We start from the raw sequence: 25,178 nt of genomic DNA, 5'->3' as shown, positions 1-25,178 counted from the left end.
TGATCCGCTAGCCGTGAACAGATTTCGCTTTCTGATAAGTTTGTTTTGGAGCTTGATTTTTTTTCAAAGTAAAGTTTGCGAACAAAACGTGACAGTTTCATCAATTTCGGACGCCGCGAGCGGGAGGGCCAGCCCGCTCCTACAGCCTTCTGAATACACCAAGGACTCGGCTCGCACTACTACCGCGGCACGTGACCCAACCATCACATGTTCCTCCAGTGTGCCCGCCGCCACCCACACACGTGACTGTCCCTCACCTGTTCATTTCTAGCTCAATTTCATATTATAATTGCACGTGCTTACATAAGCGGGGGGTGGCGGTGGGCGCGGTCTGCCGCGGTCCCATGGTTGGCACGTGTCCGCAGCCGGACTAGTGTTTGCTTCCGTGCCTATCAGGGGAGGTGTGTGGGCCTCCCACCGTTCCGCCAATGGCGGGCCGCCGCGCCCGTGAGAGTGCACACAGGTGGCTGGGAGGTGTGGGGCGGGGCGCACTGCCACGGCTTCACTCAAGGTCATCACCGGTGGGTGTGTGCTGTGGGCGGCGGGATGAACCGGGTGTATCCTGACCTGACCGGTATCCGCCGGCTCAGGTCACTGGCTGGTGGCGGGTAGGGGTCATCTCAGGTCACTGCCAGTGGGTAGAGGTCAGCTCAGGTCACCGAAAAAGGTTGTGGGTGAGATCAGGTCAGGTCACTGGCAGTGGGTGAGGTCAAGTCAGGTCACTGCAGTTGCGAGCAGAGGTCAACGTAGGTTGAGTCAAGGTTGAGTGATGGCAACAGTGAATGTCAGCTAAGGTCACTGAAGGTGAATGACCATTAAATCCTAGAACTCGTGCTTGTGACCCAAGGAAGGCTAACCAGTAACCGCAGGTACCCCGCTTTCTCTACCAAACATCGTGTTATACGCGACGGCGCCACAGATATGCTAGCTATTGGAGAGCGGACGGCGCCACAGATATGCTAGCTATTGGAGAGCGATGTACTGAAGAGTCATTCAGCTTGACAAAACAAAAATGTGTGCGGTGTTGACCGCCTATTGTGCTTTAGAACCGTGTTGGCTATCTCCCATATACAATGGTGGATTTTCCCGCCTACGCAGCTTGTGGCCGGGGGCGGGCGCGGGGGCTGGATATTCAGTAGGTATGTGTCAATGACATTATTAGTCCCGCTTTCGATAACAGGATGTTTTCGGTCTACCGAACGATGCGGGCGGTAATTTTTTTCGGTCATAATCCGTCTGAACTACCAGTAAGCTTTGGCAAAATAAAACGCAAAGTGTTGTCGTATGTTTGCGTGAAGGTAGTGTTGTAACTTGTAACCGCGTTCTCCCTTTCTTGTTGCGGCGATTGTAAAGCGCTCCGTACCGAAGTTGGCTTGAGCTGAGCTCGCTGGTCCTCCATCACCCCGGGCTGCAGGCTCTCGGTGCCCTCTGGTCCGGCCGTTCCGATACTGGGAATGGTCTGAACCGTACCGCACGTGGCGAACTGCGCGCTTAGCATCGGACACGGGGTGCTATGGAGGTGCAGTCGCGATGAGTTTAGCAGGCTAAACCTCCAAAGTCCCACTGGGTCTCACCACAAAGAATGTTCATGTGTACAGCGATGGAACGTCTCACAGGTCTATGTAAAACTGCCAGAAGTACGTGCCATGTGATTTAGATAACCGCGCAAAGCGATGTTATGCATTGCCCACATGACTCATGACAACCACACACTCGAAACATCCATAGTCCTGCTATTGACTGGATCGGACGGTGATTTTCATCTCCAGTCATTACACTAGATGTTCAGCGCTGGCCCCGGGCGGTCGGTAGCTGTCATAGCGTTCACAGTGCTGGCCGCGCGGCGGTGTCAGACTGTCAGGCCGGGTCCAGCGAACCGTCCCACGCACGCCCTTTCACCCACATCCTCTTCCGGTGGCTGCCCGCGCCCCTCGCTGTTTGGTTGATACTCTTCAGACCAAGGTAGTGGACTCCTGAGTTGGTGGACAGGCGTCCCATCCCGTTGTATCGGCGCTCGTGGTGGACCAGATTCGTTGGATCCCTGTGGAGGCCGACAATTCAGTGTCATCAGCGTCCCACGGCCGGCTCTGCCGCGTCCGGTGGGAACCGGCAGGCTGCAGCGGCGATAGTCCCTGCCGCCGTCGCCATAAAAGGCGGACCGTGCCGCGGCGAGCCACTGCCTGTCGCCGTGTCCCACAGACCATGGCTCGTCAGCTGGTGTTCCTGGCTCTGCTGGGCGCCGCGTGCGCCCAGTTCGACCCGCACAACGACCCCGACCGTCAGGCCATGGTCCATCTCTTCGAGTGGAAGTGGAACGACATCGCCGCTGAGTGCGAGCGCTTCCTCGGACCCAAGGGTTACGCCGGCGTACAGATCTCGCCGCCTCATGAATGCATCCAGCAGTATGGCCGGCCGTGGTGGGAGCGCTACCAGCCCGTCTCATACAAGCTCGTCTCGCGCTCCGGTAACGAGGACGACTTCAAGGACATGGTGCAGCGCTGCAACGCGGTCGGCGTGCGCATCTACGTGGACGTCGTGGTCAACCACATGACGGGCGGCGGCAGCGGCCAGGGTACCGGCGGCAGCAGCTACGACACCAACAGCGAGTCGTACCCGGGCGTGCCGTACGGCCGCAACGACTTCAACGACAACAACTGCCACAGCGGAGACGGCAACATCGACAACTACCAGGACGCCAACCAGGTGCGCAACTGCCGCCTCAGCGGGCTGCGCGACCTCAACCAGGGCACCTCGTACGTGCGCGGCAAGATCCAGGAGTACTTCAACCACCTGCTGAGCCTGGGCGTCGCCGGCTTCCGCGTGGACGCCGCCAAGCACATGTGGCCCGGCGACCTGCAGGCCATATTCAGCGGCCTCCAGGTCAGCTCCGACCCCGTACATCGGTTCAACCTGAGCGTCAGTGGCAGCAATCCGTTCATCGTCCAGGAGGTGATTGACCACGGCGGCGAGCCCATCAAGAACACCGACTACACCGGCCTTGGACGTGTCACCGAGTTCCATCACTGCGACCACATCAACAATCTCTTCCGCAAGCGCGACAAGCTGGCCTACACCTCCAACTGGGGCACCGGCTGGGGCATGCTGCCCGACGACCAGGCGCTGGTGTTCGTCGACAACCACGACAACCAGCGCGGCGACGGCGGCGGCAGCGTCATCACCTACAAGGAGGCGCGCCTCTACAAGATGGCGCAGGCGTTTGTCATGGCGCAGCCTTACGCGTTCCCGCGCATCATGAGCAGCTACGCATTCGACTCGCACGACCAGGGCCCGCCGCAGGACGGCTCTGGCCACATCACCAGTCCCACCATCAACGCCGACGACTCGTGCGGCGGCGGCTGGGTGTGCGAGCACCGCTGGCGACAGATCTACAACATGGTCGGCTTCCGCAACGCCGCCCACGGCGCCGCCATGTCCAACTTCTGGAGCAATGGCGACCAGCAGATCGCCTTCGCGCGCTCCGGCAAGGCCTTCATCGCCATCAACAACCAGGGCTATGACCTGAACCAGAACCTGCAGACCACCCTGTCGGCCGGCAGCTACTGCGACGTCATCTCGGGCAACAAGGAGAACGGCGGCTGCACCGGCAAGACCATCACCGTCGGCGGCGACGGCAGGGCCTACATCAGCATCGGCGGATCCGACGAGGACCCCATGGTGGCCATTCACGTCAACGCCAAGCTCTGAGCCCCCCCCCCCCCCCCTGTTCAATCTGTCACCCCTTAGCCATGTCAGCGGCTTGAATCTTCGGCGGCGCCATAGCTTGACAATGCGGTGAATATATTTTTTTGTTAAGCATTCACATTTTTATAAGCCTGCCGGCCCAGTGATATCATGCTATTTATAGAGTTCACCGGTCTGCATGCCTGTAGAGTTCAATCGTAGTGTACCGTTGTAATTGTAATATATCTGTCGGGAGGTATATGCGCCGAATATGTATTGACTGCTAGGTCCATAGCCTAAAAGTCACACTACCCGATCTGACAAATCGCTTAGTTCATTGCCTAGTCCTCACCAAATCGTAATCGTAACAAAAATCACTCATCCTACACAATACCATTGACTCCGGGAAGAAAAGAGAGCATCACGATAGCATCGTGTATTTTTGTCAAGTAGTCAGCATTTACCGTGGGCACAAATCTCTGCTATAAGTTTCTCGGACACATCAGCGGCTGAAACCAGCCCTCCTCGGCACAGAGAACTCTGTGGACAGCCCGGCCCCGCACGCCGCACCCCGGTCAACAGATCATCGGGTCCCACCCGGACCCAGGCGCGCAGACGACAGACCGGGGCGGCGCCGGGGCCTGAGCGGCTCTGCTCCAGCCGGCTCCCCGCACTGCACCCCCCCCCCCCCCCCATCGCCTCATATCAGCGCCGCGGCTAACAGGTGGCTAAAATAACCTCTAGCCGACCGCAGCCGGCGGGCCTTGCACCTCCCCCTCCCGTGTCCGTCCCACCGGCCCGCTTTGTGCCTCCCCCATCGCCCCTCCCCGTCTCCCAAGCCTCTGCGGACGCTGCCATTTAAAGACGCCATGCGTTTAATGGCACGCGCTATAATAATACTAACTAAGCATGGGCAGTAAGCAGTTCAATAAAAGCTGCACGGGCAAACAGTCAATAGTGGAATGATAAGCGATCGCATGATATGGCTGCACCAGTCGGCTGCCTCTAAAACAGTTCTCTCTCACTCACTAGCTGCATCGGACGGTCGCGCTACAGACGAGCTGCTGATTGTTCTGCTGTAAAAATAGGCCGGGCGCAGAGCTGCCCCGTCCGCCCCGCACCAGACGGCTACCGCTTCCTCCTGCGCCGTCGGCGCCGCTTGCTGTTGTCGTTCGGCGATGTGGGGCTCGTCGGCTCGTCCTGACGACAGGAGAAACGACGGTTAGGTGGGGCTGGCGAGTTCTGCAGAGGTACGGCTGAACACACGTCCAGTTTCAGCACAACGTGAATACTCGATGACGCCTTATGCGCAAATGAAAACAAATGCGTTCATGAAAGTGTATTATTCTACACAATAAAAAAAAACTGATTCGAGTATATAGTGACGATGAATTAGTTTGGTTTAAGCAGATTTACGGAGCATTGGCGATCAAAATACAGAGCTATGACCGCGGGAATAGTAAGCGTGCAAGCTGAGTATGCAGCATCTCGTCACTGCATCGCACTGTAAGTTAGTTCCGCTGGGTGATTAAACGTTGCCACGGGCCCGGTCAGTACATTCCAAGGTGGTCAGCCGTATCAAATATTATGCTGTACAGCAGCATAGTGACTCAGCCAGTGATCATGTGCGTCTCAATTCAGCTGAACAGCAGCTGAGCAATGCCAGTGAATAGTGCATGGCGATCGTGAACTGTGCAAGTGAGTAGCTGGCTGCATGGGACGGTCGCATCGTGCCATCAAACGGTGTGCGGAAGGAAGGCCGTTACAAATGCAGCAGTGAATTAATTAGCAGTGACTGTCAGTGAATTAATGGTGCGATATGGCTACTGACGAATGACAGATATTAGCTGCTTCAGCCAAATAAGTGCTCAATGATCAGTAGTGTTATTGGCAGCCCTGGTTACTGCAGCTCAACTCCCAAACGCTTTATCGCCATCCATTTATAACGCATTACTCACCCGCAAGCACACGTCCCACATCCGCCGGCCTACCTCCGTCCTTTCCCTCGTCACACCACCACCTCTGACCGGCTCTGTACAGCTCGCTCTCCTCCACCAGTGTTCCCTCCCTCCCCCTGTCTCGACACCCACCTCTAGTGGTCAGCGGCCGGCCGTCACGGACCGTCCAGTCTCGGCGTCGGACCCACCTCACCGCCGCTCTCCTCCCCGTTGCCATTATCGTCCGTGGTGACCGGGGCCGGCCGAGGAGAGTTGTCCACGCCGCCCGGCACCGACTCGGCCGTACTCGAGTCAGCCGACTCCGGAGCCTCCACCAGTTCGCTCATCTTGCGGATCACGATCTGAGCCTGCATGGCGTCCTGCCGGGCACCAGAGAGCGATTAAGAGGTTGTTTGAAATTATGGTAGTTATGAATGCTACTTATGATATTGGGTGACATGGAGGCATGAGGGAAACAAACAAGGGATGGGAAGAGGGCAATTCTAGCAAGACAAGCTGTTTGCGTAAATGAGGCATGAATTAAGTCATGAAGCCATGCATTCCCTAGAACGACACTGTTGCTGACTCAATCTAAGCTCGCCTGATCGGTTTCATCACTGTCCTGCTGTCATATTTACCTGTTCAAGGGACTTGAGCCGCGCCTGACGCCAGGCAGCGCGCTTTTCGGCCTGGAGAGCGCGCCACGCCGCCGGCGACATCTGTTGTTCGTCGGTGGAGGCTGCGTTTCCAGCACGTTCCCGCTGGCGTCGCTCGGCCTTGGCGGTCATCATCCGGGGTCGACGGAGAGCGGAGGACGACGGCTCGCTGGAGTCACTGACGGAGGCGCAGGACGTCAGATTAGGGAGGCGACTGGTAACGACAACCAACTCACCGCATGACGGCTCAGAGGGCAGAGTCTGGGTCTTGCGCACTGAGTTGTTCACATAAGGGATGTTCATTTTTCCGCCTGTCAGACGTCCTCTAGCATTACGAGAAAGCTCAATGTCGTATGGGATGCTTCGATAACAAATTGAGCCTGCAGAGATTCCTCACAAGCCTGTCCATTAAGTATAATATTTTCGTTACTAGCTTCTCATGACAGGGAAGCCATCTTACTCGGTTCCAACAGACCAAACAGTAAGAGGGCTTACCTGGTGCGGTCGTCGGCCGGCGCCGGCATCGGCGGCGGCGGGGCGACGGGAGCCGCCGCGGGAGCAGCGACGGGAGCCAGCTCCGGGACAGGAGCCGGTGCCGGAGCCGGGGCTGGGGCCGAGACAGGGACCGGCGCTGGCGCTGAGACGGCAGGAGCCGGCACGACAGCAGCCGGTTTCGGCTTTGTATCCACCAGCGGCTTCTGGGCGACCACTGTTGGCAGCAGAGTCCAATAATAACATAGAGCTTAAATAATCGTTATCCATAATCAGAACACGAATAAAGCTTCAGAGAGGACACAAACAGGAAGAAACTAAAACGAAATAGGTGACTTAGGTCTCATGAAGCCGACACGCACATGATAAATCCCAAGTGAACAGCTTACATTGTCACATTTTCAGCCCGCCAAAGTACAAACTACACTTGCGCCATAATCCCCTGAGTTATGACCTAACTGACCTGGCGGTGGAGCGGACGACGGCCGGGCTGCAGCCGCCGTGTCGCCCTGGAAGAACCGCTTCTTGGCCGAGAACGTCATCCGCTGGGGCGACACGTCCTCTGTGGACGGTTGGGCGGTGGCGGTGGCGGCAGCAGCAGAAGCCGTGGCGGCTGGTGTGACGGGCAGAACGACCGGCCGCACCACCGGCGCCGCCGGCTGCAGCAGGGCAGAGGGGTCAGAGTTTGACGCAACATCAAATAGATACATCAGTGTTTAGATAAGATGAAGGAAATTTTCCAACTTCGCAAACATCCTAAAATCACTTGACAAGGTCCTGGTCGCAGCTGTTTGGATATCTCTATTACTTCCTAGATTCTACTGCAATTGCTGCTATTTTGGTGACTGTTATTGTTCTGACTGATCAGATATACGCATTGAGCCGCATCCACACTCATCGCGGATACCCGTAACACTGTCAACCAATAACACACCCCTTATCATCATTCAACCCGCTCGCCACGTTAACTCATCACATCTCAACACCCACCTGTGTTGGCGGGGCGGCGGCAGGCGGAGCGGCTCCCTCTTTGCTGTTCTCTCTACTCTGCAGGCTAACCCGGGGCACGATGCGCGGCTTGGGACCCAGAGGCGGCCGCTCCGGGGTGGCCGCTGCGCCCGCCGGGACGGCGGCGGGGGCGGCAGGCGGCGGCGACTCGGGAGGCGGCTCCGGTGTGTCGGCTGGGGAGCCCGACGAGGGGCTCTCATCCATCTGACCAGCGACGAGGGAAAGGGAGAGGTTAGCTGTTGAGCGGCAAACAAATAGATAACGTAGCAGCTTTTCAATGATAAGATAAATACGATCATGTTCCAGACTCAATTCATTTGGTTGCGAAGACAATGAGCTGGTCGTCAATCAGTAGAACAAAGAAAATGACGGAAAATTCGATAATGATGACAACACTTAACATCAAGAACATGCAAAATATACCATCAAACGAGGCCACAAAATGATTCTCTTTAGGTGATAAAGGCACGACAAACGTATTCACGAATAAAGGATGTAATTCAAAAGGGTTGACGATCACACCAAAATGCATTGAAACCATCAAACACCAGCCCTGCTCCGGCAAGCTCCACCGAGCGGGCGGCGAAGTGAGGTGGGGTGAGGCGAAGCGTTATGTGGGTGAAGGGTTAGCGCGTCTGAAGCACAATACACTAACGATCAGCACGCGAGGGGCCTGGCAAAACAGCTCAGTAGGCGGAACTATGGTCAAGCGTACCCATTTTCGGGAACGCATTTTCGTTCCCATGTTTGGGAACGATAAACCCAAATATGGGAACGCCATGTAGGCATTATTTAAAACAAGAAAAAGAACCGTTAAATGACGTCCAAAAAATATAAAACGATCGTGAACCGCCTGATATTTGTCTCAATATTGTTGGGAAAGAGTTTGATATTGTAAGGCCCATCGTAGTTTCAAATCGTTCCCCTATTTTTAAAGCAGTCCATCATCCGGGCCGCGAGCCCAAATTTGGGAACGCTCTCGTACACTGGCGCTGCAAGCGTTCCTTATTATGGGAACGGCGTACCCAAAATTGGGAACGATTTCACCGACGCCTTTCAGGGGCTCTTTTCATTAACAAGCATCACGTCCAACGCCGCAAATTATTGTTAACGCAACAATCATCAGATGACCTTTCCGGCAAGACCGTCGCATGTTTCGCCCGGTCTTCTGCGCTTTTATTCCCGTCGATCTCGCAGCGGGCACGCCCCCCTCTGCAGGATTACGTAATTCACAACGCTCAGCGATGTTCAACAGGGTCTTCCATACCTATATCCACCGTCCGCGCCGAGGGTGGAGACATGTCAAGCACCTGTCTGTTTATCACCGATAGTTGACGAGTACAAGGAAGTATCCAAAAATGGGAACGCTGAGTATGTTACACCCTCAAAACACCTAGCCCCAATGAAAATCTAGTTTTTTCCTTTCTTGATGAGTGTAAGTGGCAAAAGGCCTGGTAGGATGGGCACGAGGAATTATCGAAATCAGCATAAAAATTATAAATAAGCCACACAGAGCGAGCTATATAAGAGAAATTCCCCCAAAACGATCACGCTTAGAAACACGGAAGACAAAAACCACGCTCATGACGCTCCTTATAAAACAACTAAACAGCTAGCATCCAAATAAAATATGTCTTTCCGGGATGATAAAATACAGCTGGATAATTTTCAACCGCTTAAACTGAGTTTACAACAGTAGCTCGGTAAATTCACTCACGTTCCACGCGGTCGTCCGCCCCGACACAAAAGTCAACAATATTACCTCGGGACCTTCCGCGTCTTCGCTTGCATTTGTCAGCATCTGGTGCCGATAGTATGAAAGTTCATAACCAGGCGAAAATTATTATACTTTACCTCAAACTAAAAAATGCTTCATTTTCCTTAAAATTGCATGTTAAATGTCGTATAACCCATATTTCCACCATTCTGTCATTTTCAAAAAATCATTAAAAATATCATTCCACGGTCAATTTCCTTGTTCCACGGTCATATTAAAGATAACTTTATGGAGATTTAGTAGATACTTAAATCAGCGTGCACTTTTTTGAGACGTGATGCACTTTTGAGTTTTAGTGGGAGAACGGCCGAAAAATTGCCTTCCGTTCTCATAAATGGGAACGCCCGTTCCCATATTTGGGAACTCCGTTCCCAAAAATGGGGACGTTCCTATATTTGGGTACTCATGACCATAGTTCCGCCTACTGAGCTGGAACTGAGCGCAGTGAGGCTTCGTCAGGGCGAGGCTCGGCCTCAATGCAGCTGCAGGGGTAGAGACTGAGCTTCTGAACTGATAGCCCAGGAGCGCGGGGTCACACGCAACAAGAACACGCCAGCCTGGTAAATCGTCAGCCGAGCAGCTGATCAGGATACGCCCGGAGGGTCGCAGACACCTATCGGGATCTCATGCACCCTGGCAGGGCAGCCGACAGCCGCAAAGGCAGGGTAGGGTCAGCCTATAGCGGCGGAGCGAGCAGCTAGCCATACTGGAGCGGTGGGTGGGGTCAGCCGGTCAGCCCGCAGCCAGGGTCCTGCCAACGAACATGCCACACCGCAGAGTTACCTTGTACCGGAGACCCGCGCAGAGGCTACATTGTCCCAGAGCCCCGCGCAGAGGTTACATGTGTACCCATTCGTGTCCGAAATGTGTGCCAAATCAAATAGTGAGCTGGTGTTTGGATTTTGTATACAAATGCAGTTTGACCGATACATAGGGCATTCCACGTGTATTGGATTACAAAACTGATATCACCTGACACGTTCGCTCCGAATGATTTGACACAGACACCCTGCCGATACCTCTCAGCTCATCTGCCCAACACATACCTCTCAGGGATGTGATATGACACCCCTCTCGAACGCGGAACGTTCTTCAACCCACCCAACAGCTGCGCTTACAGACATCAACAACATACCGCCGGCCAATCGCCGCGCAACAACGTACAATGACGTCATAATGACGTCACCATAGACACCATTCGAGACACAGTACCGCCAGCACAGCGGGGTCACTCCCGCCCAGCTGACTCAAAGTGACGTCATAATACTGTAAGACCCCGGGATGACAATCATATATATCGCAAACAGTACGAGTCACAAAAGGGGTACAACCACCAGACGAGATGACGCACAAGTTCTCCCCAAAACCAGCCGGGGAGGCACAACATTGACATCAAAAGGCTCTCTCCGACCGGGCACAGCGCACCGACGCCGTGCGAAACCCTAGCCAGTAACCATGGCCAGTAACACTTAAAGGTAGTGTGCCAGCTTTCTTGGACCATATGGAGTTAATGACCCAGATAAGGAGAACCGGATTTTTAGAACTTATCCATACCTTCAAAACTTATGGAAACGTCTTAAATTCTTCAAATTTTGAGTACCCCAGTGCGAAATTCGCCCCGACGGGTGGTCGGTCGTACCCCAACCACATTTCACACCACTATGAACAATAAATGCACACACTAAAATCGCTATTACCGATAGGCTCATCCAATCAAGTTTCGATAAACCCGTTCATCATCATCTCCTGCGGTTTCGAACACGCCTGTTAGGTGGCTTCTGATGCTCGTCGCGGTCGGAATTTCCAAATACGCGTGGTGCGTCGGGCCGCGCGCTCTGACTTCGGCCAAGAAAAATGCGTCAGCTGATCATTGTCATTTCTGCCACATGCGTGTGGTGTAATGGGGTCCCGGTCATAACTTAAGAGACGGCTGTTTCATATCAATTATTTTACATAAAATCATATTTCAAACCACAAATTAATGTTCGACAGCCAAATTTAAGAAACAATACCAATACAGGCTTACAGTTTAAGGCTCGACATTGTGTTGTCTACGATTAGACAGCTGATAACTCATTCCCGTACGTCGTATGGTCGTAACACTATAATGACCTTTGCTTATTGTCACAAGTGCGCCGCATTCGCGATTGTTGCCCGACGCCTGTTTGCAGGTGAGCCCACTACAGTTGTTATACATATCTAAAAACCGATAAACTTTTAGGCGAAAAAGGCACTATTCCAGGCCCATTTTTGATTTTTTTTTGCGATATTAGGTAAAAACAGAAGCTTCTTATCCTAGGAAAAATAAAACGGGAAATCTTTCAAAGGTGGCACACTACCTTTAAGACGTGCGAAACCCCGACCCGGCGCAGCCCGAAGTAAGACAGACCGAGCGAGCGAGTGAGTGAGTGAGAGTTTGAGTGAGTGAGTGAGTGAGTGAGAGTGTGAGTTTGTATGGGAGTGCCGCCGGTGCGGAGCCGGGTGCGGCCGGTCGGCCGCGCGCCACTATCATACGTGGTTACTCGCCTGTGAAAGGACGGACCGCCGTCAGAGCCGCCCGGGGGTTAGCGCCGTCAACGTCTCGACTGTCAACGCTACTGTCACCATCACTGTCATGACTGTCACCACCTGTCACTGTCCCACTATCACTGCTACTGTCACCGTCACCCTTCCAACTGTCATCGTCCCTATGACGCCACAGTCACTGTCAGACTGCCACCACTACTATCCTGATTGTCACTGTCACCGTCAGACTGTCCCCGTATCGTCAAGGTCTCTGTCAAAGCTACCGCTTGTAACGCTCCCAATCAAGTTATATTCCACAGCCACCAATTCCCAATCGTCAGTCCCCTTGCCACTACCACCGTCACCACCATACACTATATTCCCCATTCCGTCACCACCACCACCACCACCACCACCACCAGTGAATCACCAGCGAGTCTCGACATTCAGGTACTCACCGTGCCGGCCAGTGTGTGTTTGCTCATCACCACTGTGGTGGTTTTGGGCGTGTGGCTGGCACTGGGGGAGCCAGGCGCCGACCGGGGCGGCACGGGCGCCTGAGAGAGGATGGCCGCCGCCCGAACCACCTCCATGACCTGACGGCGGGGGGGGGGGGAGGGAGTCAGAGGGGCGGATTAGGGCGACAGAGAAGGTAACAGCGGCGGCTAGTCAGGACGTCGGGAGGTCAAGGCGACACAACACACCACTGCAATAAATAATGGGGCTAATTGTCTGTTTGGTGCTAGGTCAATATTTGCCACCTTAGAAGACGGCCCTATTGATTGAAGAGGAATCTGATCGGGCTTCTTCATGGGCTGATCATGGGGTAAAAGGGTAGCTGTATGATTCGGGTAAAATGGAACTCAAAACATCCCTCACCTCCAGCACAGGATGCACAAAACCCGATAGCCTACATTTGTTACTCCGAAGTACAGGAATTTTCACCTTCTCAGCCCACTGAACTCTAATCCACCCATTGCTCTCTCCCTCACTCACGTCCTCTGCCGCGCTGCGCCGGCCGCTCTCAGGAGTCACCGGCCGGTGCTCGCCGCTGGGCGTCACGGGCCGGTCCGCCCCGGGCGTCACGGGCCGTGACCCCGGCCGTGACCCGGCCCGTGACCCGGCCCGTGACCCGGGCCGCGAGCCGGGTGTGACGGGCCGCGAGGTACCGTCCAGGCTGACCAGACTGATGAGGCTGACTGCGGAGCGCGAGCGCTGCAGCTGTCCGTCGGCCAGACGCTGCTCCACCTCGGCAGGGTCGTACCCGTGGCAGGCGGTGATGGCTAGGGTGCCGACGGCGCGACGCAGCACGTCCACCGCGTCCTGACGGGAGGGGAGGGGAGGGGTCAGAGCGCCGCGTTCTGACAGAAGGGGAGGGTACGTTATGGTAGCGCGTCCACCGCATCCTGACAGGAGGGAGGGAATGACGAAGGCATGTGCGCCACAGTGTCCTTACAGACTGGCTATAAATTGCGCCCAATCATTTTGACCATGACTTTAGTTAACGGCACTCATACAGACACAGTTCTTGATAATTTATCCCGCATTAATCAGATACCTTTCAAACAAACATCAAAATATTGCATGATAATAAGGTGACCGTTTCTAGTTTAGACTACCAACCAAAAATGCACACAATCTGCATCACACCACTGACCACACTTCACACTGCATTCCATAAACCTCACCCATCCTTCCTCCCAACGAGCCTAGTCGTCGCCAAACTAACTCAAACCCACCACACCGACCGACCTGGTGAGTGGCGCCGAGCAGGGTGACGCCGTTGACTTCCACCAGCCGGTGACCGACGCGGAGCCGACCGTCGCGCGGGATCACACCCTCCTCGTGCAACTTGCTGACGAACACTCCCTCGTCCTGTTTGTCGAGCGGGTTACCGGGCAGGCCGTGCAGGCCGCCCTTGATGTTCATACCGAGCTTCTCTCCTGGTCTCCGCTCCAGAACCATTTCCTGATGAACGGGGGGGGGGGGGGAGGCGGAGGGGAAGAGTTAGCAAGGTAAGGGGGAAGGGAGGGGTTAGCAGAGCGAACGAGAACTTAAGTCCCAGTGAATTTAGCTGACCTCCCGCTCCCAGCCTGGCATGAGCGGGTAACATCCACACACCGACCCTGATATCCAGACTCCCTCTATTTGACTTCACACTCAGCCGCGACCATAACCGACTGGTCTGGCGAAGGCGGGTCACTTCCCCTCCCCCCCCCACCCACCCACACAGTGGCCCTAACTGACTTCCTGGCTCTCTAAGTATGAGCTCCAATCGACTCTAACCTCCAAGCGACCCCAACCGATCTCTAAGCCTGGCGAAGGCGGGCAGGTCAAACCCCCCAAAGCGACCCTAACGTCCCTAACTGACCCCAAAGCGACCCTAACCTCGATTTAACCCTCCCAAATCTCACTGATCTCCCAGCGACCCTAACTGACCCCATAGCTCCCCCAACTAACCTCCCAGCCGGGTGGCGGCGGATCATGCCGCACCAGCAGCGTCAGCTCCGGGCCGGGCCGGCGCAACAGAGCCACCACTTGCTCGTGAGTGGCGCCCGTCACATCGACACCGTCCACCTCGAGCAGTCGGTCACCGACGCGAAGCTGACCACCGGCCGCCGCCTGACCGCCAGGGATTATCTGGCGACGGAGAGAGACGGGGTCAGGTCAGAACAGGCCAGGGAAGGACAGTGGACAGCTCACGGTGACGTGACTCGTTCTCTATCCGAGAAGGAAAATTGTTGGACAAAACTTACAACGTACAACGCGACGAATTGAATGTGAGATAGCGCAGGAAGAACGTCCTACCAAGGTAACACTAGTGGCATCCGCTCAATTATGTACATATACACGTCGGTAAATGACATGCACGCTGACTAGACGCGCGTACAGTAGCTGACTAGACGCGCGTACAGCTGACTAGACGCGCGAACAGTAACTGACTAGACGCGCATACAGTATGCGCAATGCACACCTTTAAACTGATTAATGAAGACGTCTGCCCTCCCCTAAACACGCCAGATGCTCGCCGCTCTAAGGCCAGCATACCTTTGAGATGAAGGTGCCGGCCGGCTGGTCCCGACCGAACGGTAGACAGCTGTGGTCAGCGCCGCCGATGATACTCAGTCCCAGGGGACCGCCCGCCTTGTTCAGCACCACCGTCTGTGAATGGATGGAACGGGGGAGCGGTTAGTGACGGCGGCGGTCGGTGGCGGAGCGGATTTGTATGAGGCAGAGTTGTAGGATGACGGAGTTGGCGCAGGGAGAATTGTAGGACGGAGTTGGAGCACACAGAGCTGGGAAGGGCTGCAGATTTGGAGGAAGGCGGAGTTGGAGAAGGGCGGAGCTGTTGAAAGAGGCAGAGTTGGAAGAGTCTAGGTTAGACGAGGGCGCCTGGATTCGAGCCTCGAGGGGACGTAGCAGGGAGAGGTGGGGATGGACAAGTCTTGTTAGAGGAAACGGCTTTCGAGAAATGGGGGATTGAAAGAGGGCGGAGCTGGAGGTAGCCGATCAGCTGTTTGAGGAACAGTCGGCCTCGGTGTCAGTGATAGAGAGATAGCAGTCTCGGAAAGCGGGGAAACGGGGGTCAAACGGCGGGGATGGCCACGTAATGGTGGCAATTGTCACGAATAGAGGTTACGGTCAGTGGAAATAGTAACGGACGGTGACAGCGGGAAGGTAGTTTAAGCCGGAGACAAGGGTCAACCAAAGTGACACTAAAGAGGGTCGAACGAAAGAACGCCTCAGCAGCAAGCGGGAGACTCGGTGGGTGGGGAGAAGTCTGTGCCATACACCCGATCCACACGACCAACAAGCGACCAGTCATACTGTATGAACGAATATAATCTGACTGTTCAATGGAGCGCATTCAAAATAAGTCACCTACTGATACACATGTCTATGATTTGATTGGCAATACGTCTGAAGAAAGACGGCAATACAAAATGGCAATAGTACCCGCATAGTAAAACAACCAGGACACAAACCATGACATCGGAACATTGTTGTACCTGACAACTTTTATAGTGGTCACTGGCCAGTGGTCAATAAATCACAACGGATGCCAAACGGCCAAACTGTTTGGAAACGCCACGTATACGAGACTATAAATGCAAACGATTCTTTAGAAAACCAATGCGATTAAGTCACACGACTTGTAGAAAAACATTAACAAACTTAAATTTCTGACAATTCATAAACGTACGTTTGCTTACTCATTGTTTCCAAGGAATACAATGCGCACTGATGTCAGCACTTGGTATATTACCTAAGCTAATAAGTCCATATGACATTGTAACTGAACATTTACATCAAAACAAAAGCGAATAGTGATTGACAATTGCAAAAAATTTGGTAGCTACGCAAAAAGCTACTCAGCTCAAGATTGAAATGTTTCTAGCATCACAAATTAATGAAACCTTATCTAAACTGAAGACGAAATAAAATGGCAAAAATTAGTGAAAAAAGAATGATGGCATGCGCCATGCAAAAACACAAAAACTTACTAATTAGTAATTACCGATATATTTACACTTTTCAATCCAAATGCATCCCATTAGTGCACGCTTGCAGTTATATAGCTGTCACATCTACAGTTATCATATCTATCAGCAAATAAAAAAAGCATTACCATCAAAACAAACTTTCATCCAACTGCCAATTACGACTGCAAGCGAAATGCTGCAAGTAACCAAAGTAATGCGGCATTCATTGCCATCCGAATCCATGCCGAGACCACAGCGCATGCCGCTTCGCTGACCAGTGACCAGCCTTGCATACCTCTGAAGCCCTTATGACTAAAATGCTGGCTGTGCCGCCGACAATTTAAACCACAAACGCCAGTCGTGAGATGCCAGACACCCGTCTGCCAGGGTGCAGGGTCATATCGCTAGGCAAAGTTAATAAAAACGAGCACATGCATCTACCGCTTTCGTTAATCGCCCCATGGGGTGTAAAAAGGCCGTGCCGTCGGACTTACAGAGTGATATCCCGCGCGGCGCCTCGTCCTAGTCTCATCTGTTCCCGAGGTCGAGCCCACACACTTCTGTCAACCGACTCCGGATGATGATGATGATTTGGTGTTTTAGGGCGCACCAGCAACGAGGCTATATGGCGCCCATATCTAACCAATCTTCCTCAAAGTCGGGGGTTAAAAATCACCTGAAGCCCGGAGGCCGTGATGAACGAAAAGAGGCGAACGGAATCGAGAAAAGGGGAGTCGTCGCGGAGAAGTGTTCTCAAAGAGAGCTGGGGGCCACGCAATCCAAAAAACCGCAATCGCTCAGCGTCCAGTCTCGGGCACTCGACCAAGACGTGTCGGACCGAAAGTCGGTCACCACATCTGGTACAAATAGGCCTGGAGCCAACGCCGATAAGGAACCCATGGGTGCCATAAGTGTGCCCGGTACGAAGCCGGCAGAGGACCACCTCCTCGCGTCGCGATCTGCGTGAGGCCGACAACCAGGTAGCTAAACCTGGCTTGATACGTAAAAGTTTGTTACCGTGGGATTGGCTCCAGGCCTCCTGCCACTTTCCGAGGAGGAAATAGCCCACCGCCGGTACAAAGTCCCTGGCGGGTAGAGGGAATCGGCGGGAGCACAGATACTGCGCAGCATGGTTCGCAGCTCGGTCCGCCCGTTCGTTGCCGTGAATACCGACGTGGCTAGGGATCCAGCAAAAAGACACCGACGTACCCTCTCGGTCGAGGGCTGTCACACGAAGAAGAATCTCCTGTGCGAGGGGGTCAGAAGGGTAGAATTGTGACAAGGACTGGAGACCACTCAATGAGTCAGAAAGAATAACATATGACCGAGCGGGATTAATCTCGATAAAACACAGGAGTTTGAGGATAGCGACCAATTCGCAGGAAAAAACGGATGCATGTTTAGGTAAGGTAAAACACCGCACAGCGTCGCCGCAGACGAAAGCACACCCGGCACCGTCATCAGTCTTTGAGCCGTCAGTATAACAGGCTATGTAGTCAGAGTACCTTGAAATATGTTCCAGCGCACGAGCCTTTAAAACAGCTGGAGGGATGTCGCCTTTTCTCACATCGGTGAGGGAAAGGTCCACCTTTGGCGGGACTTGTCTCCACGGTGGGACAGATGGCCACTCCTTACGCATGACCCCCCGAAGTTTAATTTGAGCTTCCGAGAGCAGCGATTGCATACGAGAGCAGAAAGGGGGGTAGCGGACAGTACGTGCACCTTCTCCGGTTCTGAAAAGCGCCAGGTTGGCACGTGAGAAAACTGCATCATAGGCAGGGTGGGAAGGCAACTGGCGGAGTTTTATGGTATATCTCATGCCCAGTAGCTGGCGACGCAAGGCAAGAGGTGGCTCGTGGGCCTCTACAAGGAGGCTGGCTACTGGGGTGGTCCGGAACGCACCAGTGGCAATACGAAGAGCAGTATGGTGCACAGAGTCCAGAATACGTTTCGAGGTCTCCGTGGCGTTATCGTATATAAAACAGCCGTAGTCAAGTCTAGAACGGACAAGAGCACGATAAAGCAAGAGCAGTGTCTTACGATCCGCCCCATAGCAGGTACGCGCAACACATTTCAAAACATTCATAGCTCGAAAACATCGGTCGCGGAGCTCTTTCAGGTGAGTGCGGTAGGTAAGACGGCTGTCTATTACCATCCCAAGAAACTTCACCTCCGACTTCACAGGGATCACTGCACCCCTTAGCCTGACAGAGAAGTCAGGGCAATTACGGCGAAAACGGCAAAAGTGGACACCTACAGTTTTGGCTGTCGAGAATCGTAGTCCGTTAACAGCACTCCAGTTTTCTAATCTTTTAATTGCCAACTGGAGCTGTCTCTCTACTATACGTGTGGTTGCACCACTGGCCCAGATAGAGAAGTCATCCACAAAAAGGGCACGGCCAATGGAAGGGGGCAGGTGATCGGCAATATCGTTAATCATTACCCCGAACAGCACAACACTTAGGACTCCTCCTTGGGGGACACCGTTGACCTGGGGGAACTGCTCTGAGAGGTTGCCACCGACACGGACTCTGAAAGACCGGTTAGATAAAAAGCTGGCGAGGAAATGGCCCATTGTACCGCGTATACCGTACTTGAAAAGCTTTTGTAAAATACCGAAACGCCAAGTGGTATCATACGCAGCCTCAATGTCGAAAAACAATGCACCAATGTGTCGCTTCCGCCTAAATGCGCAACGAACCTCGGTATCAAGGGCTAAAATGTGATCTACTGTGCTCCGATACTTTCTGAAACCGCACTGCGAGTTAGATAAAACACCTTGTTCCTCCAGAAACCAGACGAGACGCGCGTTTACAACTCGCTCAAGCAGCTTGCCCAGGGCAGATGTCAACGCAATAGGGCGGTAGTGAAGCGGATCAAGCCCGCTTTTACCAGCCTTCAGCACCGGGATAATGATGGCCGTCCGCCATGTTTCGGGATACAGCCCTCTTTCCCAGAGCGCATTGAAAAGATGGAGCAATGCTTCAAGTCCCGGTGACGGGAGACGCCGAAGCATCTCATTGTGTACAAGATCAGGGCCTTCTGCGACACACTTCAGGCCACCTATAGCGGACTTTAACTCTTCCATAGTAAAGGGATCATTGTAGCTAAAATGTTGTGATGTGTTAAAATTGACGCCAGTCGATTCGCACCGAGCACGATGGCGGGCGAAGTCGGGGTCAGAACAGTCACCGACACAGCGGTCATGTAACGCACGGCCTATTTCGTACGCTACATCAGCTGGGTTCAACACATTTCTGCCAAACACACTCAGAACAGGAAGAGGGGATGAGGAGAAACGACCTGATATACGTTTTATACGGGACCAAACCTCGGAGATTGGCGTGAATCTGTTAAGCTGGCTGATGTATTCCACCCAGGATTCGTGTTTAGCTTTCTTGACCGTCCACCTAGCGAACGCTCTGGCTTTTCTAAACGCGATCATGTTTGCGGTGGTGCAGTTATGCCTGAAAGCGCGCAGCGCTCGTTTCCGCGCTCTGATGGCGTCTCGACACGCATCGGACCACCATGGGACCGGCCGGCGAGAAGGCGCCCCCGATGTACGAGGAATGGATGCCTTGGCTGCTTCAATGAGTAAGGAGGTGAAATCGGTTACTGACAGATCATCTGTAGGGTCAGATGAGAGAGCATCCTCCAAGCACGTTTGAAATTTCTCCCAGTCTGCCCTCCGCAGGTTCCATCTCGGTGGCCGGCAGCCAACCGAGGGCCGCTCACGCAGTTCAAGCCATATGGGGAAATGGTCACTACCAAAAGAGTCCGCGTCCACTCGCCACGTAAAAAGCGGCACAAGGTGTGGACTGACAAGGCTGAGATCTAGAACTGATGAATGTCCCGACGGCATGGTGAAATGGGTAGCAGCACCAGTGTTTAAAACACAAAGGCCCTCCTCGTCTATCAAGGACGCTAAAAGTCGACCGCGTGTACACACAGAATCACATCCCCATGCAGAGTGGTGAGAGTTAAAATCACCCAGAAGCATCACAGGTGGAGGGAGCTCGGCAATTAGCCGGCGTAGTTCCAGAAGAGGAAGAGCTGCGCCAGGGGGACAGTAAAGTGAGCACACAGTGATGTCACGCTGGCCTAGATGAATGCGGACCGCTACCGCCTGAAGGGGCGAGCTTAAATCAATACATCTCGCAGGCACGGCGTTATGGACCAGAACCATAACACCTCCGTGCGCGACGGTTTCAGTAGCAAGGTCCCTGCGAAAAACCGAAAATCCTTTCATGGGGAACCTGGACTCAGATCTGAGTTTGGTTTCTTGGATGCAAGCAACCAAAGGTCGCTGAGAGCGGATTAGTGCTTGCAGTTCTGGAGTGCTAGAACGCAAGCCTCTGCAGTTCCACTGCAGGATAAAACGTGTTATTGCTGTAGTTTTGAGCGCTTGGGGTAAGCGAAAGGTGTCTAAAACTGGCGACTTTGACTTGAGTTAAAAAAAGGCGGGGACTTAAAAATGCTCCTCGCCACCGGGGCCCGGGCCACCGCCAAAGGCTACCTTTGGATGGCCCTCGCGGAGCCGTCCATCGGCCGACCTAGGCCGGCCCGTAGCTCCCGGTTGAAACTTCAGCCGCGAGCGGGGGCTACCATCGTTTGACGGAGATAACTCCCACGGAAGTGTGCGCTTCGTGGGGCGGCCCGGGGCGGGCGGCGGCCCCGCCGGTCTCGGCTCCGATGGTGGTGTGCATGGCGGGGGTCGGGGTCCCGACCCCTCGCCCGAGGCGGGCACCGGAGGGGCACCAGAAGGACGCTGTGAATGGGGTGGAGGGAGTGGAGGAAGTGGAGGGGGTGGAGGGGGTGGTGGTGGCGGTGGGAGCGGGGGTGGGGGAGAAAGTGGAGGGGGCGGAGGAGGTGGAGGGGGCGGAGGAGGTGGAGGGGGCGGAGGTGGAGGAGGGGGTGGAGGGGTAGGGGGAGGTCCCATCAGAGGTGACGGGGCCGCCCCCGGCCCACCAGGACCTCCACGGACAGAGGACGCTCGACGCTCCTCAAGAGCCTGGGCCATCCTCCGCCCTAGTCTGGCGTCCTGCTCAAGCCGCTCCTCCCGACCGCGGCGCAGAGCCGCCATGACTGCAGTCTCCCTGGGCGGGGGTCGACGGATCTCCGGAGACGTGAACGGGGTCCGTTCGACAGAGCGCGGCGGTGGGGGCGGGCCCCGGCGACGACCCCGGGCGAGGGTCCACTCACCACCCCGCGGCGTGGCCGTATCCTCGGGGGCGGCTGAAGCCTCCACCCCCGCCCCAGTCTCATCCTCTCTTCCTCCCCCACGGGAGGGGGACGAGACTCCTCTCCTCCTGCTTGGCGACGTCTGCGTGGCGGAGCACGACAACGCTTTAGGGGGCTCCTGTTGAACTGATGAGTTGCTGTGACTGTTGGCATCTGGGACAAAGCAGAAGCCGAATGACTTCAGAATCGCTATTAACTGACCGATGCTGTTGTTGGTATCAGTTTCAGTGGGGCAGCGCTGTCTAGAACCGTTGGCCACACTAGCATAAGACCGCTTGGGATGGAGGGCAGCAAAGCGGTCTCGGGCCTGACGAAATGACAGCCTTTCGGTGACCTTCAGGGACATTATTTCTTTTTCTCTCTGGAGGGCCGGGCATCGCCCATCAAACGAGGAATGTGGAGTCTGAGAGTCGTCACAATTGACGCATCTCAACTCGGACGACGAACATTCGGCACTGCTATGGTCATTTGCCGCACAGCTCCCGCATGCTGGTCTGTTCCGACAGCTGTCTCGAGTGTGACCGAATCGGAGACACTGAAAACAACGCATGGGACTCGGGACATATGGTCGAACTTTCACGGACAGATATCCTATCATCACCTCCCTCGGCAGTTCCAGCGAGTTGAAAGTCAAAATGATACTGTGCGTGGGTGCGAGAGCGCCACTTCTCTTGGTGTAGATGCGGCGGGCGGCGGAGACCCCAAACTGTGACAGGCCTTCGGCGATCTCGTCGTTTTGCATGCCCTCCAGATCGTCGCAAAAAATGACCCCTCGGCTGGAATTTTTCGTGCGATGCGGCGAAACGCTGACCGAAAGGTTTACTTCCTTTCTGCCCTGCTGATCCTTAACTGTGTATGTGAAGTGAGTAGCTTTCAGGGCCCTTTCCGCCTCTCTATCGTCAACAAACTCTACTTCGATGCCTCCGTCTCTAAGTTTTTCACACCTCGCAATCTTACCAAATCTGTCACAGCCCTCTCGTCTCTGAAAGGGAGACAGCGACGCGAGTTTTCGTTCGTCGGATGTGAATATAAGAACTTTTGGTCGTGCTCCACCGACTGCACTAGGTGCAAGGGGTTCAGCCGAGGCTGTGGTCCGTGGGGGTGCCAAGTGAGAATCCATGGAAAGTGTAATTGTTTCGGTCCCGCAGCCTCCCACCCACCTCGGAGCCCAACTGGGGGACGGCCACACTCCCCCGTAGGGTGGTGGTCCGCCAGGAGTACTGCAGGACTATACGGGGGCCGGGACGCCAAAAGCAGCAAGACGAAGCCGCCGGGTACGGGGCCGCGTGAGCCGCGGCCGCCGCAGAGCCATGCGGCACGGGACCGGACCTGATCCCGCGCGCGGACATGGATACGGTGGCGCTAAGCCCCGCGCTGAAGGAATCAGGCGGCCCCTGCACCCGGCGGCAGCCCCCCGCATACCCGTCGCCCAGCCCCCTTGACCCCGATTAGCCAGTGCTGCACAGGGCGACGCCTGACCGGCCGATTTCCCTCATGCGAGGCCAACATGGGGCATCCCGCAGATCCGGGGATTGGCGCCAAAGGCATGTGTTGGAAGGCTGCCCCGACTAACCCGCAGGGCAGCCCCCTCAACGCCCAGACATCCTCTCCCCGGTCTTTGGGCCGAAGGTACGGCTAGACCGATAAAACCAGGGGAACCAGAGAACAAAGAAGATGAGCGAGTGCAAAAAAAAAACTGGGGGAAGCGTGCGAAACCGATGAGGCAAGCAGCCTGCAAGACCGGTACAGCGTAGGAAAACTGAAAACGCAATCAACGCGAGTATCCGCAAAAAAGGCAACAGACAGGTACAAAACAACCAAGAGCAATTCACGTGAAAAGAGTGCAATGCAGCAAACTGGCAATGGAATCGTGCACAAGGAAGATAAGCAAGTGTAAAAAAAAAACAAAAGAAAACTGGGGAAGCGTGCGGAACCGGTGAGGCAAGCAGCCTGCAAGACCGGTACAGCGCAAGAAGACTGAAAACGCAGCCAATGCCAGTGACCGCAAAAGAAATATGGGCAACAAACGGGTACAAGACGACCAAGAGCAATTCGCGTGAGAAGATGGCACGATTAGAGACTGGAATCGCATTATGCAATGGAATCGTGCACAGAGAAGATGAGCAAGTGTTAAAAAAAAACCTGGGAAGCGTGCGAAACCGATGAGGTAAGCAACCAAATGAGTGCAAACCAGCCAGGTGAGAAGACGGCAACGAGGCCGACTGGCAATGGCATTGGGCAAACATCAAATCCAGCAAATGTGGGCAAAGTCAAGATCACACATATGGCAATCAACGCGAGTATCCGCAAAAAAGGCAACAGACAGGTACAAAACAACCAAGAGCAATTCACGTGAAAAGAGTGCAATGCAGCAAACTGGCAATGGAATCGTGCACAAGGAAAATAAGCAAGTGTAAAAAAAAGAAACTGGGGAAGCGTGCGGAACCGGTGAGGCAAGCAGCCTGCAAGACCGGTACAGCGCAAGAAGACTGAAAACGCAGCCAATGCCGGTGACCGCAAAAGAAATATGGGCAACAAACGGGTACAAGACGACCAAGAGCAATTCACGTGAGAAGATGGCACGATTAGAGACTGGAATCGCATTATGCAATGGAATCGTGCACAGAGAAGATGAGCAAGTGTTAAAAAAAAACTGGGAAGCGTGCGAAACCGATGAGGTAGGCAACCAAATGAGTGCAAACCAGCCAGGAGAAATTCGCGTGAGAAGACGGCAACGCGGCCGACTGGCAGTGGCATTGTGCAAACATCAAATCCAGCAAATGTGGGCAAGGTCAAGATTACACATATGTGTATCTAGGGCTGAGGGGGGGGGGGGGCGCTATTCCACTTCACCCGAGTGTGTCCGTGCGGTGCGTGAGAATGCAGAAAAGGCAACCAATGAAAATGCTCGCAAGAAAGCTGGGCAACAGACAAGTGCAAAAACTTAGTGCAAACCACGTGAGAAGACGGCAAGGCAGTATAAGCTGGCAGTGAGGAGAAACACCCGGAAGGAGCGGAACCGGGCGCAAAAAAGACACTCATCAGACACAAAGGGAAAAAAAGAAACCAAGAAAGGTCTGACTTGTCGTCTATCAATCCAGGGTCGAGTCCGGTTGTAATCGAGCATGAGTCAAGCTGGGGCCGAGGGGGCGCTACTCCCCTTGCTGGCGGAGGTCAGGGCCGCCGCAGGACGCGGGCCCAAGGAACCCAGGCCACCGCCAGCCCCCTGCGGGGCCAATCTTGCAGAAAATCCATCCGACAATCAAATCAGAGCCGAGGTCAAACGCAAGTCAAGCTGGGGCCGAGGGGGCGCTACTCCCCTTACTGGCCGAAGTCACAGCCGCCGCGAGGCCAGAGCCCAATGGTCCCGGCCAAGCAACGGCTCTGACCACGGTCA

At 54.6% G+C, this 25,178-nt stretch overlaps 2 protein-coding genes and 1 long non-coding RNA gene across 6 annotated transcripts in view; 1 reads left to right on the top strand and 2 right to left on the bottom strand.

The window, feature by feature from the left end:
* Positions 1–1,959: 1,959 nt before the first annotated feature.
* On the top strand, positions 1,960–3,816 carry LOC122377697 (alpha-amylase 1-like). Its single transcript, XM_043358031.1, has one exon. It carries the CDS (start codon positions 2,203–2,205, stop codon positions 3,703–3,705), a length of 1,503 nt encoding a protein of 500 aa, XP_043213966.1. The 5' UTR covers positions 1,960–2,202; the 3' UTR covers positions 3,706–3,816.
* A 286-nt stretch (positions 3,817–4,102) lies between these two features.
* Positions 4,103–25,178, bottom strand: part of LOC122377695 (protein lap4-like) — a 38,460-nt gene continuing 17,384 nt past the window's right edge. For 2 of the 4 annotated variants that reach the window (XM_043358025.1, XM_043358026.1), the window contains 11 exons: positions 15,105–15,218; positions 14,517–14,696; positions 13,809–14,024; positions 13,053–13,379; positions 12,515–12,652; positions 7,757–7,978; positions 7,230–7,425; positions 6,770–6,983; positions 6,257–6,452; positions 5,828–5,998; positions 4,103–4,881 (listed from right to left, as the gene is read on the bottom strand). In XM_043358025.1, coding sequence (XP_043213960.1) covers positions 4,810–4,881; positions 5,828–5,998; positions 6,257–6,452; positions 6,770–6,983; positions 7,230–7,425; positions 7,757–7,978; positions 12,515–12,652; positions 13,053–13,379; positions 13,809–14,024; positions 14,517–14,696; positions 15,105–15,218 — 2,046 coding nt within the window. In that variant the 3' untranslated portion in view covers positions 4,103–4,809. Of the gene's footprint in view, positions 4,882–5,771; positions 5,999–6,256; positions 6,453–6,769; positions 6,984–7,229; positions 7,426–7,756; positions 7,979–10,464; positions 12,078–12,514; positions 12,653–13,052; positions 13,380–13,808; positions 14,025–14,516; positions 14,697–15,104; positions 15,219–25,178 lie in introns of those variants that run through there. The other 2 variants (XM_043358027.1, XM_043358029.1) reach the window with 2 other exon arrangements.
* LOC122377699 lies at positions 23,512–25,176 on the bottom strand. Its single transcript, XR_006255907.1, has 2 exons — positions 24,436–25,176; positions 23,512–23,923 (listed from the first exon to the last, which is right to left on the bottom strand). It is a non-coding gene; the product is annotated as an uncharacterized LOC122377699 (long non-coding RNA).

The sequence above is a fragment of the Amphibalanus amphitrite genome, unplaced genomic scaffold (genome assembly GCF_019059575.1).
Source record: "Amphibalanus amphitrite isolate SeventyFive unplaced genomic scaffold, NRLGWU_Aamphi_draft 000049F_arrow, whole genome shotgun sequence".
Taxonomy (NCBI): domain Eukaryota; kingdom Metazoa; phylum Arthropoda; class Thecostraca; order Balanomorpha; family Balanidae; genus Amphibalanus; species Amphibalanus amphitrite.
This window is presented reverse-complemented; position numbering and strand designations above follow the sequence as displayed.